The 13,989-nt window shown below is 36.2% G+C and overlaps 1 protein-coding gene across 3 annotated transcripts; it reads right to left on the bottom strand.

Annotated features, from left to right (window-relative positions):
* Nucleotides 1-3,618: 3,618 nt before the first annotated feature.
* On the bottom strand, nucleotides 3,619-12,718 carry LOC100245009 (uncharacterized). 3 transcript variants are annotated; one of them, XM_059736337.1, is made up of 20 exons: nucleotides 11,290-12,718; nucleotides 10,942-11,145; nucleotides 9,391-9,495; nucleotides 9,111-9,176; nucleotides 8,838-8,996; nucleotides 8,677-8,751; nucleotides 8,463-8,590; nucleotides 8,006-8,099; nucleotides 7,859-7,928; nucleotides 7,622-7,749; nucleotides 7,472-7,528; nucleotides 7,146-7,328; nucleotides 6,928-7,020; nucleotides 6,149-6,391; nucleotides 5,997-6,063; nucleotides 5,719-5,855; nucleotides 5,539-5,608; nucleotides 4,403-4,494; nucleotides 4,190-4,247; nucleotides 3,619-4,055 (listed from the first exon to the last, which is right to left on the bottom strand). In XM_059736337.1, the coding sequence occupies exons 1-14, from the start codon at nucleotides 12,490-12,492 to the stop codon at nucleotides 6,281-6,283; spliced, it is 2,676 nt and encodes an 891-aa protein (XP_059592320.1). In that variant the 5' UTR covers nucleotides 12,493-12,718; the 3' UTR covers nucleotides 3,619-4,055; nucleotides 4,190-4,247; nucleotides 4,403-4,494; nucleotides 5,539-5,608; nucleotides 5,719-5,855; nucleotides 5,997-6,063; nucleotides 6,149-6,280. The 3 variants fall into 3 exon arrangements, with proteins under 3 accessions (XP_059592320.1, XP_059592319.1, XP_059592322.1); XM_059736336.1 differs by lacking the exon at nucleotides 5,539-5,608; XM_059736339.1 differs by lacking the exons at nucleotides 3,619-4,055; nucleotides 4,190-4,247; nucleotides 5,539-5,608 and having other exon boundaries at nucleotides 4,402-4,494.
* Between the last annotated feature and the right edge of the window lie 1,271 nt (nucleotides 12,719-13,989).

Genomic DNA, 13,989 nt, shown 5'->3' with positions numbered 1-13,989 from the left:
GGGACCTTTAACCCTTAAAGGGTATTTTTAGGGTTCCCTTACTAAAATGACTTGAGCCCACTAAGACTTGGATCACTTAATCTAGCCCAAAACGTATCCTAATTGATTAATTAATCACATAGGGCCATCTAATTAATCGATTAGCTCACTCTAAAGAATCTTGTTCACTATCCTTTGTGCAACCTTGCATAATTACCAAAATGTCCTTATGCACAAGAGTGAACCTAAAGCTAATCTAACCCTCATAAACGATGCCATCAAGACATATGAGCTTAGATTAGGGACCATTGGGACCCATAGGATAATTTTCTCCCTTAGAATCCAATTTTGAAATTGATTCATCATTCCACTAAAGAGAATCAATTGCACTCTAATACCTTATGTAAATAACAATGAGAGGAAGGTTGAGTCCTTGATCTACTATCCACTGCATGCAGACTCCTCATGAATTGGTGTCTATAATCTTAGTGCTATCACCTATCAAGATTACCCTTCATTCCTTTAGTTACATATTCCACTTATTATGTGATCAATTGACATACTCTAGCTTCAAGAAGCATATGTCAAATTTCCACTAAAGGAATAGTCTTCTAGATTACATGTCTTTTGGATCACCTAAGGGGACACTATCTCAATCCATGAGATATCATGGTGCCTCTTTTGAGAATACCTGTTACCATCAGCCTCCATGAACAACCCAATCCATAGGGATATATGACCATTTTAGGGTCTAACCTATAGGTCAAAGCCTCCTATTGACTTTGACATATGCTTAACATCCTTTCAAAACAATGGTTAGCACATCCTAGAAAGGTTCTATCATGTTTTGCCTAACCCAAGGCTTTGATACCGGTTGTAGGAAATTTTGGATTCACCTCATTCCCTATCTCAGGTTTAGGTTAGGTGCATGAAATCTCCTTAGGGCTTTTAGATTCTATGCAAAGAAAGTAAAAATTCATTTTTTTTAAAAAAACATTAATGATGTATAATAGTATTTTAGAAAACATCACCTTCGATATGGAAGGTCTTAAATCAATTTCATTCAGAGAAGATAAGATTTGTAACTATAAGAAGCTCATAGACCCATGATCTTTCGTCTGATAACTCCCACTTGATCTTTAGCATGCAAATGGTGGGAAGTTTGGGATGGTGGAGGCTAAAACTCTTTTCTTTCTTTGGACGGTGGAAGAAGATGACCAACTAGAAACCTTAACCATTAAGGGGGTATTTATAGGGTTTCCTAATTACACTTAAGTGACTTGAGGCGACCAACGATCTACATCACTTAATCTAACCCTAAATAGGATCTTAATTGATTAGTTAGCCCAATAAGGTTGTCCAATCAATCAATTAACCTGATATAGAGATATTATTTACTAACCCATGTGCAGCATTATGAAATTACCAAAACGCCCTTATGCACATAAGTGAACCTAGAGTGTATTCAATCCTCATAAACCGTTTCATCAAGGTATATGAGCTTGAGTAAGAACCACTAGGAGCCATAGGATAGTATTGGTTCCTCGAAATCCAATTCTGAAGTTAATTTAACATTCCACAATAGAGATTCAATTGCACTCTAATATGCTATGTACATGATAACAGGACACTAAATGTTTGAGTCCATGATATGCTATTTGTTGTATAAAGTCTCCCCATGAATTGGTGTCTATAGTCTAGCAAGGTGAAAACTATCAACCTCTTAAGACTACTATTACTATCCTTGAATTATAGATCCTTTCATTGTGTGATAAATTAACATATCTTAGCTCTCCTAGAGCTTATGTCAAGTTCCACTTAAGGAAGCACACCTTTTTAGGGTCACCCAAAGAAATAAATTGTTTCATGGTGCCTTTATTGAGAATACCTATTGTTACCAATTTCCATTAACAGTGACTTAATCCATAGGGAACATACGATCACTTGAGGACATCACCTGTAAGTCAAAGTCACTGCTAACTTTAGTATAAACTCAATATTCCCTTAAAGTTGAGAGACAATATAATGTAGCAACTTGGTGAAGTTATGACTACTTGATAGCCTTATGTCATGACTCACTGTAACTCTTGTCACACACTAGTGCACTCACCATGGAAACTCCATTATGATGGCTAAGATCAACCATCCCTCCAATTAGGAGGTAATGCACTATAACCTTTAATAAGCTGCTCAAGCCCATGAACCAGTTATGAACTAGTCATCCATTTGTAAGAAACTCGTGACTTGAATCTTTTGTGAAACTTTTAATACACCTAAGTCACATATAATGTAAGAGGTGCAGGTCAGAATGCTTACAAAGTATAATGCATGAAATGGGATAGATAAAAGTGAGGATGGATCAAAGTGAAAACATGAACTTTATTGATAATAATAAACTTTAAATTTTATTACATCATGTTATGCTTTTAAGGATTCTATAGTAACGCAAGGCACCAAATTACCTTTTCTCTCTTCCAAAACACTTGTGTTCTCGGTAAGGCATTACCTTTCTTGGTTGAGCATCAGTTGAGGTCTTATTGAGGGTCAGTTAAATCTTAGAAATGTTCAATGGTCACTTGCAGTGTATTTAATTTCCAATAGGTACTCAATCGGTCGAATCAAAGCTCGACCGGTTGAGGCCTATCTCTGTAGAAAAAGGTGCCCGAGAATAGTTTCCTATAAATTGAGAGCTCTTATGTGTTTATTGATAAGAGAACACTTGTATTGAATTCCCTACCTACTCATTTCTCTCTTACAAAACTCTCAAACTCAAGTGCATTGATTTCTTCACTTGGAAATCCATCTTAGTGCACCAATTTGTTCTTATCCTACCCTTTATTATATTGAGCTTGTACTGAGCTAGGTTGAGTATTGCTATACATTCCTATTTGTGAAAGGTTGAGAGTTTAAGTTTCAAGTTGGCATTGAACTTGAAGAGTCTTGTAAGAGCCCATTGGAGCCATTGAATCCAAGTGTAAAGCTTGAAGACTTGCGTTGGAAGCCTTGAACTAGTGAAACCCCCACTCATAAAGGAGGTTGAGGAGAGTGGATGTAGGTAGGATTTGTTGAATTACTATAAAAACAAGTTTGCATCTTTCTTTCCCTTTCTATTTACTTTTATTACATAGTTTGTTGCTTAATTTAATTTTTCCTTAATTAATATGACATTTTTTCACACTAATGAAAGAAAAAAAATAGTAATGAAAATTATTTTCTCCTGTTTGATGTACTATGGAATATATATATATATATATATATATATGTATATAAAATTAAAAAATAGTTAGAGCATTATATATTTTTAAATTGTTTAATCTTTATATAAAAGAGACAAAAAAGAAGTGAAATGAATTTAAAGAAACATATAAAAATATTTGTTAACTTTAATTTTTTTTTTTTACTTTGCTTTATATTTTGTTTCCCTCAAAATTATAAGAATCAAATATAAGATAAAACTTTCTATTTGGTACATAAAACCAAGTTTAAAGTTCTGAAAAATGCTTTTCCTGCAAATTATGATCCACAAAACTTAACTAAGGAGTATCCTTAATTCTATGGAAAAAAAAAAAAAAAAACCACATAATATCATTGAATCCACTAAACAACCATTTATATCAAATTCTATATCTTAATTTCATATATTAGAGGCTTGCCAACCACTCATATGTAATATGTTCATTGTTGGAAGAATTTTACTTGTATTTTCTTCCTCCTCTGAGACTATTGTGATATGGGTACAAGTATAGTGATCCTGCCAACACAGAATTCTTCATTCATCATTCATCACTTGAATGAACTATGTCTACAGAAGGACATTGGTTGATCTTAGAAGCTGAGTGAAAAATATACAGAGTACTTGGAAAGACTACTGGGTAACATATGTTGAACTAGTAGCTGGTGTTAAAAGACAACTATGTGTCAGACAATATAGCTTGCAAAAAGTTCTTTCTCTGGGGAACCAGGGATGAACAGATTGAAGCCCATTCAGTGGGTAATGTCTGCTTAGAATTCTTCAAAAGACCGATCATCTGGCTGACGGTTTGTGCAGTGGCTAAGTTACTACCTGCCCATAGAATCTGCAAAAGAAGAAGAAAAATTAATTCCCATGATAACCAAAATGATGCAAATTCAAAAGTGAAAAGATAGGTTCATGGCAACAAATTATTTTGGTGCTTCATTTAACAAGTCAGAACATGGATAGAGTCTTCACCTCAGCAAACACTCGGATAATTGAAGGAAGATAGACGGAAAGGGGTTCTGTTTTTGTCCTGAAAATGAAACACACGATGGACCTTGCTTTTCAATCTCTCTACCAGTTATGGGGGAATATAGCAAAGCATATAAAGGAATAAGGAGGATAGAAATTAGTTTCTTCAAAATTCTGGTCACATATGCCCCAAATGATAAGGAAGTAACTCCTTACCTTTCAACCACCCTATAAAGATACTGGTGCGCAACTTTGGCCTCATTCAACAAGTTTGTTATAGGTAAATGGCTTAACCATGTAGACAACACCTGTTGAACGGATAGCAAGACAAAGTTATACAAGGCTGGAAAAAGTTAAAGCATATGGTGACTTGAACAACATTACTATTTGCCAACAAAAAGCCCACAGATGCCAGAAGATAGCATTTGAGGAGTAGATGGCTGGGGTTGAATCAATTCAGCCTTCTACTAGCTTAGCAGAAGGTTCCCTCCTAAAATAGCCAGAGGCATAGCAATGGGTAAAACCCCCAATTGATAATTGTCAAAATTGACATTCGTGAAATAAATTATCCCTGTTGAAGATCAGAAATTTGGTTCTATCTCACTGTCTTATAATCTATATGGAAATAAATACGGTCACTGATTGATTTCTTCCTTCAAGAGAATAAATCAATTTATTTTGATTCAATTTCCTTTCCTTGTGTATTATGTAAATATTCCTAGGATTGTTTATTTCTATTTTGCATTTTTGTATAGTTGTAATTTAGTCTTGATTGTAGGATTTTTTTTAGCCTTATTTGACAAGAGGTCATGTGTTCAAACCTCGCCATATGTTTTAGCCCAAAAGGAGACTGACTACATATGAAGGCAGGTGTTAAGAGTACATGATATATATTGCGGGTCCAAATTTATAATCTTGAGCTTTTAGGAAACTTGATTGTCTAATTTGTTATCAGAGACTTGACATTTCAAATGAGAGTTCCTAATCAATTTGGGGGAAAGTTATTCTAACGTTTCATATTTGATTAATAGGATGTTAACCAATGTTCCTAACTTTGACACTATTGTAAATAACCTCAAACGGATCTACCTAACTTTTAGTCATTTTTTTTCTTCTCTACCTCCTATAGTGTTTGGTAGTATTGCATTTTTCCATGTTCATACCTAGAACAAGAGTAAGTTAAATCCTCAATCCATCAGATACATATTTCTTGGCTATTTACCAATAAAAGGGTTATAAATGCTTCCATCCCCGATTTCGTTAGTCACATTCTTTGAGAACAAGTCCTACTTCTGCCAAACTTCTCAAGGGGGAGAGTGAGTGAGAAGAAGATCAGTTTTGGGGAATCCTACCTATGTCTGATATATCTACTACTCCCATCTGCCGCCCGAGAAACTCTTCAAATTGAGCGTGGGGGGGTTCCTTGAGTGGGAAGTTAGAGAATAAGAACATTTGGTATTGTCATGATGTTATTGTCTTCTCATATTTGAAACCTTCATCTAATATAAATGTAGGGAAGAAAAAGTAAGTACCTCAGCTTCCTTGATATTGTCATAATGGAAGTAGCATATTTTCCCGAGAGCTGAAACAGCAACATCATGCACCATTACATGATCAGGCTGCAGCGCATTAGGATGGCTTATCACAGAATTTAGACTAGAAAGAGCCACTGCATAAGACAATAAAAGAGATCATGCATAGTCAGTATATATATATATTAGTAGTAACACAAGTGTAGAGGGCTCTTCTAGTAGTAATAATAATACTATCTGTCTCCAGTTTCTATAAAAAATTAGAGTAACTAAGCTACCATCAACAATAGTTTTGAAGAAAGATCCACCAAACTCTGCACAAATGCCGATTGTCCATGCAGCTACCTGGCAAAAATAAACATTTTAGCTTCAATGATATGCTTCACTTATCAGGTGTATAACCCCCACAGACCTAAGTAAGTCTAAAAACCTGCTGAACTTCTGGCTTGTCACTCTTGCAAGCTTCTAATAGGAAGGGCAGATAAGACTGATAATGCCTGCTCAAAAATGGGATAGAAGTATGCTGATATCAATCTATTAAGCTACTATCACTATTTTGAAACTACATAACTTGAAGGAAGTATTCTTGCTTTAATGCTTCTTCACCACATTGCTCAGCAACTTCATGAAAAATGCGGACTGCCAATTTTTTCTCTATAGTTGTTCTATCAACCTGTACAGAAAAGAATTGGTAAGAAAAGGGAGTGCAGAACGATTTAAACTAACAAAAAAAAAAAAAAAAAAAAAAAAAAGAAGGCACAGGCATTCAATTCAACTGTCAAGGATGTCTAGAGCTGAGACCCTGGTATATAGGAAGCATCCAAGAAAGACTGGAACATTTATTAGAGCTTGAAACAAATAATGGTGTAGGAAATGGTATAGGTTGGCATTGAGGAATCATTGGTGGTTCAATCATTGTGAATTTGTCAAAACTAGACTTTTCGCTTATTGTTCAAATAAATACAAAGAATTTATCGACAAATAAGAAAAGGCAAAAAGAAATACACAAACTATATATCATGGTAATGAATTTCTGGTGAAGCATCTTTACATCCTAAAGGCATTGCACAAAGTTAGAGGAACTTCTTTATTGCTTGCTAATATTTGTTGTCAGCTTGTAACAAAACTAGAAGCAGCCATTACAAGATAGGTTTCAGATACAGGAAGGAGAAAAGAAAAATTGTAGATTTACTTGAAGAAGTAACTTACCCAGGTACGTGCTACACATATTAAAAGCTTTTCAAAGAAGGGCACTATAGATAGCTTGAATCTTTTGATCAAAGTGGCCATGCAATCACCAACCTGTTCCAAAGGAAAAGAAAAAAAGGGCCAGAACCAAATCCAAGTTCAAGGTGCTTGTACAAGCAATCAAAAAATAATGTTAATTAATAGCCAAATCTCATCTGAAAAACATTTTGAAGACTGACATTGTTATAGACTTCTTTTTCATTCCCACTTTCCTCTTTAAGCAGTTCTCTCTCTCCTGCATCAGAGTCTTGTGCTACACCTTGTTCTCTTGCATGTCTTCTAAGTGATCTAGCTATGAGGAATTTTGTTATCTCATCCATGAGGAACTTAGCCTCATTGTCAGTCAGGTAAGGTCCAGAGATCTGAAAGAGAGAATATGCATCATAGAGGAAGTAGCACAACTTTCAAGCAATACAGCAAAATAAGCAATCTAATAACGTTCATGATTCCAGGGTTGGATTTCAGATTGAAGTACAGTCCAGATTTATCAAAGTATATGGCTGACCTGTATGCATCCATTCAATGAGCCCAAAAATCTTGCACAAATTTCTGCCTTGGGCTCCTGTAAGTCAATTGCAGTTCAATCTGTCTCACTGTCCAGGCAAGCTTCGATTGCTAAAAATATAAGCTCAATTCAGCACACCAATAATATTACCATATATAGAGCTGCCGTCATAGCTGGTATTATTTGGGCAGACAGTTTCATAACAGGAGATTCATCAACTTCTAGAATATGCCCTTTCTCCACAGCTAATTTAGCCGAATCCAATATCAATGGCATGGCTAATATGTAAAGCATATGTAAAACTCATCAAAATTATTAGAAGAAAAAAATCATAGAACTCCGAAGAAAAAATAAATGGAAGAAGCTGCCAGTACATATGCTACTTACCTGAAGCAGCAGCCATTCTAACTTCTTGATGAAGATTAAATTTGAGAAGTGGAATTAAAGTGTCAGCAACCTACATAAAAGATTATTTTCATATATGTCAGAGAGGTAAGAGAAAGAAAAATCCATATATTCTGCATTGTAACCAACCTCATCAATCCATAAATGAAAGTCTTCCTTCAACTCAGCAGCACAACTACAGAGCATGTTACAAGCTGAGGCTTTCTCCTCCAGTAGGTTAAGACTGCATAGACATACATCCTTAAGATGAAACCAAAAAGTTTTGGGAAATACAAGTGCTACAATCAATGTACTTAGAAATCATAAGTCATCCAAATACCTAATGGATGGAAATTAATTGAATAGATCTTCCATTCTCATCCTAAATAATTAAAACACTGAATGCGCCCAAATGAGTAAAACAATCTGTATCTCAAGTCACTGACCAAAATATGTGCATTTTGGCCTTTCCTGGGAAGTTTTAATCACATCATTTGAAGCCATGAAATTGGTTATGAGAACAATCCTTAAGAATAGTATAACAACATTCGATCAACTTCATGCACTAAAGAAATTTTATATTGGGCTTCTCAAAATACAACCTTACCTTGCATTCAGTAATTCATTGGTAAAATCAATTTTGGGTTGAGCTGCAGATTGAAGTAAATGTGGCATAGCAACATTCATATAAGGAAGGAACTCTTTCCCTAAGCATTTACAAAGTCTGCCCCATACCTGCATCAAAATTATGCATTCATCTCATAAAAGACGGTTTGAATGGACAAAAATTTGCAAAAACAATGTACATACACACAACATACTTCTAATATGCAGATTCTCATTGGATCATCTGTCTCCATTTGAGATTCCTGCAATGAGATTAGCAGTTCTACAACCTTGCAAGACATACAAGACATATATAAGCACATATATAAATGAAAACTAAAAATTCTGTGCCTACTCTCATTTTCTATATAATCACCTCTTGACAATCCTTACGACAAATTTCCTTTCCGACAGCCATCCAAATCATTGTAATGCACTCCATGGCTTTGGCAAGGAGCCTGTGATTAGACTTGCCTTGCATGGACATAACTTTTATGTATGGCATAACAGCAACATAGTACTCTTGAAAGTGCTCCTGCAAAAACATATATAGTATGATCAAAATGAAATTTAACTTATATATAAGATTTCAAAAAAAAATTGGCATATTAAGTATATAACTAAAAGCAAATTTAATTTCAAGAAGTACCTGTGATGAACTAGCTAATGATGCTAAAGCAGTTAAAGCTTCCTCTTTCAATGATTGGCTCCCCTTCTGAATGTTGCAGATAATGTAAGCATGAAAACTTATACAAATCAATAGTGAAAAATAGACAAAGTAGGAGTAAGAAGGCAATATGATCATACAAATGCATAAGGGTAAAAAAGGTATAAATGCATTCATGCATAATGTGCAAATCTGATACATTAAGATGAGTAATAAGTACCCAGTGATAAGTGATCACAAGGGGTTTCTGATGAGACTGTACCTGGAGGAGCTTAAGTAACATACTCATAATAACATCGAGGTGAGGTTTTAAGATGCTTGAGGTGCAACTCTGACTGAAGCACGAAATTGCTGAAGCAGCATGTGCCTACATAAAGAAAGATCATACCAAGGTAATTGCACATTTGAAGAAACTTTAAAGAAAGAAGAATCTCAACAGCTGAAGCTAAATCCACACTTGGAACTCCAGATGCTACTCAAGGACAGAAAACCATCCGGACAAGCTTATGAGGGAAGCAACAGCAAATTGATAAAGACATTGATTTGTTAAAAAAAAAAAGCAGATCCAAATATGATAAGAGAATTAAATAAAAAAAATGAGAGCAAAAGATTTAGAGGCAAAGTGAAAAAGACAGATTCCTAGAGAGGGAGAGAGACACAAAAGCTGATTTAGATGCTGAAATGTTACTAAGCTGTAAAGTTTTTAGACAATTGTATTATAAATATAATAGAAAGACACAAGTAAATAACTGAGAAGAAGAGGAGAACATATAAATACATCATCCAACCATGTGATATATAATTAGTAAACTTGAATGAGGACTGTACAAAGTCATATCCAAAAATTAAGTAAAAGAAATAATAAAAACCCTAAAGTGGTATTGTTATAAAAGGCAACTTTTCCAAACAGAGGAGGCACATGACTCTTCTTCTCATTATGGGGAAAAATTAGAGTAGGTAAGCTTCAAAAGAGAGAGAGAGAGAGAGAGAGAGAGAGAGCCATACATTATAACTTCAACTTAAACAACTCTTAGGAAACTAAACTGTAAATAGAATAAGTTCATTATGTGTACTATGCTTGAACAATATTTAAGATATACAATCTTGATCTAATTTCTCCACAGTCCTTTCCGTATCATCACCCTGATGAAAGAGATCATAAAAGCTCTTGAATTGTAACCTGCCAGTTTTCCACATTCTATGACCATATGCTAAAGACAATCAGGGGAGAATCTTCCACTTATAAATTTTTCACACTCACTTGCAAAGGCCTCCAGACTGAGGACAAGACCTCCAAGTTGTGCTTAATACTCTGTATTCAAATTTCACTTATCTAATTTTATCTTCTAGTAGCCAGTGGATACTGATGGAATTGGTAAATTTGAAGATCTGTAGATAAACCTTCTTCTGAAATTTCCTCTGTCTGACAAATTCAGCATTCTAGCTAGAAGATGGACGGCCAGTCCCAGTTATGTCTAAAACTGTCTAATGTTCAGAACACAACCTAATTAACTCTGCTTTTGTTCTATTATGGTAAGTCATAAAATTTTGTTCAATGTAGAGATAGATCCAGTCTTAGGAAACAGCTTTCGTTAGGATGGCATGGAGGTAAGCAATTAAGATATGAAACATTAACAAGTTTCTCGGCAAAGAATCCAAATCAATATACTGTCACGTTTAATGAGGATATAGTACTTGCCACCAACTTGAATTGTTCCAGGGCACATGATGTTACGATTGCAAGGAAAATAAAGAATTGCATCATTAATCAACTGTCAATGCATACATAGCACATATTTGCAAACACAAATACCTGTATTCTGGGATTCTGGAAATCAAGCAAAGCTTTTGTTAATAGAGGAATGACAAGTTGATGATGCTGATTTTGCAGTTGAGGGCACAAATACTTGGAGAGTTGCTCAAGTAAATCGATAGCTGCCCAACGCACACGGGGGTGGGAATCTTGGGAAGATATTGAAGCAATTTGTATAACTGACGTCAGATCTGCTAGCATTTCCTGCAATGGAAGGAAGACTATGAGGCATCTGCCCAGGTGCCATGTTAATACTTGACAAAAATGGCTCCTCACAAATCAAAAAAGAATTAGTCTATCTCCATCAATGAGAAAATCTCAAACATAGAATCAGTAAACTATGAATACCTCTGAGCATCCCACAATCATTTGAGCTAAGGTAGCAGGTACAGCATGGCGCTTTTGCCATTCTCTATCATTTATATATTCTGCCAACATAGTTATGAACTTCTCGTCAGTGATATCTACATGCTTTGCAATTGCAAATCTCCGCAAGCTCTCCTTCCCATAACTGCAATTGTTTGTTTCTCCAGAATTCTTATGGTGGCTCTCTGCCTCAAACCAAGAATTAACATCCTTAATATCGGTTACCATCTTGAACAATAGAGATAAGATCCTAGTTATCTTGTCCGGCAGCATAGCAAAACCCTGGTGTCTCTCTTCAGCAAGAGTGATCAAGAATTTAACTGCAAGGTGCCTGCTTTTCTCACTCCATACCTTATTCTCTGCCATAATTAACATATATGCAATGCAAGTATCAATTCGGCTCCTCAAGAATCCTGGTTTCTTCCTCATTAACACTGTCAAATGCTTGACAATCTTTCTGGCATATCTCTCTTTCCCATTTTCCATAGCATCATCGAATGTGTCCATGATGGGGGCACTTAGTTGTTCCAACAAGTCATTAGATGAAGTACCCATCAAGAAAACAATCAATCTCACCGAAGCTCCCACTGCCGCAGCTCTGACCCTCCAATTCTCACAACCCAAACACTTCAAGAACAGTGACTGCAGCTTGTCAGGCTCACAACTCAGCTTTCCCCCGAGAGTCTCCGACAGTAAACCAAACAAGAAAAGGCTAGTTTCTTGAACACGAATATCTGAAGCCTCAAAACACCTAAGCATGAATGGCACAAGCTCAGGCCATTCAGACTCGACTGCAACATCCAAAGCCAACTTACAGAGAATCTTGGCAACTCTTGTTGAAGTTTCTTTTTCAAGACATTCAAGAAATACTCGTTTGATATCGTTTCGGTGAATGATGGAGAGGATCATCCAGAAGTGGGAGCCTGAGGCTGTCAGGAGTAGTCTGAGAAAGTTTACGATGGTTTCCCGAATGGAGGCGTCACTTGTGGAAAGGATGAGGCAAGAAACACGAAAACAGACACTGTTGGTGTAGTGTCTGCCAAGGTAAGCGAGAAGGGTCCGCGCATTGGAGTGCAGAGAAGGGTCAGGAGAGGTGAGGTTGAGGATGTTAGTCTGGAGAGCTTGCGGGTCAGAGCCTAGGAGCTCCAGGGCCTTGTCTCTGATACCAGGTTCTTCAGCATCCATGGTTTGTGAGCACAGACAGAACAGAGAATGTGTGTGTGTGTGTGTGAGAGAGAGAGAGAGAGAGGTGGGGAGAGCGTGAGTCTAATAGGCGGTTGAATGACGTTTAAGGAGTTTGAATTTGGGAAAATCTGTTATCATTGCCACAAAATTCTTGCAAATTACGCAGTAAAGGCATTTGGGCCTTGATTTTTACTCCCCGAGTTTTCTGATCAAAAAAGCATTTTAGAAATTTTGTGACCTATCGTATAAATTTTTGTTATACAGGTACATGCAGCTTTTGTGGAGACTTTGGACTAATTTAGTTTGAAAACTTTACTCCATGACATGAATCTCAATATAACACATGGGTGGCTAAGTATTTTTAAATCAATTTGAGATGGTGCTTCACAAATGCTAATCGATCTTTCAATTTTTTTCGAAATGTTTTGATCTCCTTTTTTAATCCTACAAACAAGCAACCAAAATACACACAATAATGAATGCACCAACACTCTCCTAATAAGATAGTAAATACAATCCACATGCAAATGAGTCAAACACTTCCTAACAAAGATATATAAGACATTTCATTTACTTAAAAACACATTTTTACATATCTAGTAATATCAATACCAAATCATACATTATTTCGTACTATTCCAAATCTTAAATAATCCAATTCCAACTCATTTCCTCAATCAAACAACATAGAGAAGTCAAAATGGCATCAAACTCCCCTCGGGTGAGAGCTTGAACCTCTAGGGAAAAGGAAGGAATGTGAGATTCTAATCACAACATGCCAAGGACACATCAGATGGAGCATAAAGAAACAAGGAATGACTGACTGTACATAGTCACTCGAAAGGTGACTTCAACCACAACTAAATGAATGTTCGTAATAGAACATGTGAACAAGATGGGGATAGTAAATCCCTTAAAGAGAGAATAGAGTCTCCCAACCCCACTCATGGATGATGGCAGGAAGGACAATGTCTTGGAAGGCATGCTTGACCTCGACTCTATGATCGCAAAAAGAAGTATAGTAACGGTCTCATGCCTCCTGCCGATGAAAGCACTCAACTGGAAGTGCATCCAAGTCAAAAGGACCCTGGAGCGAGATGCCCTGGATGGGCTCAAGTGACCCAAGAGGAGTCACCTACCTCTAATGCCTATGATTGGCCATATCTAATGTAGAAGACGAAAGGACATAAGTAACTGAAAAACTAAAGAAAATTCGAAGAAAAACTAATTTTCTAGAAATGCTAAACTTGATGCAAAGAACAATACTATATGAGCAGAAATGAAAAATATGAAATGAACTAACCTCAAACTAGAAAATGATGACAACCTAGAGTGCTTAAAGAGAAACGAAAAGGTTTGAAATGAATAGGGCGAGCTGGATGGCCCTTATATGGGCAATAGGAGCGCTTGATGCAAATTAGTGCTCGAGCATCATGAACACTCGAAGCAGCATTGGATGCAACTTACAACGCTTGAGCATTGGGAGTAGTGCTCGAG

This window comes from Vitis vinifera, chromosome 4 (assembly GCF_030704535.1).
Source record: "Vitis vinifera cultivar Pinot Noir 40024 chromosome 4, ASM3070453v1".
NCBI lineage: Eukaryota > Viridiplantae > Streptophyta > Magnoliopsida > Vitales > Vitaceae > Vitis > Vitis vinifera.
Note: the sequence above shows the minus strand (reverse complement) of the source record. Positions and strands in the feature narration are given on the sequence as shown.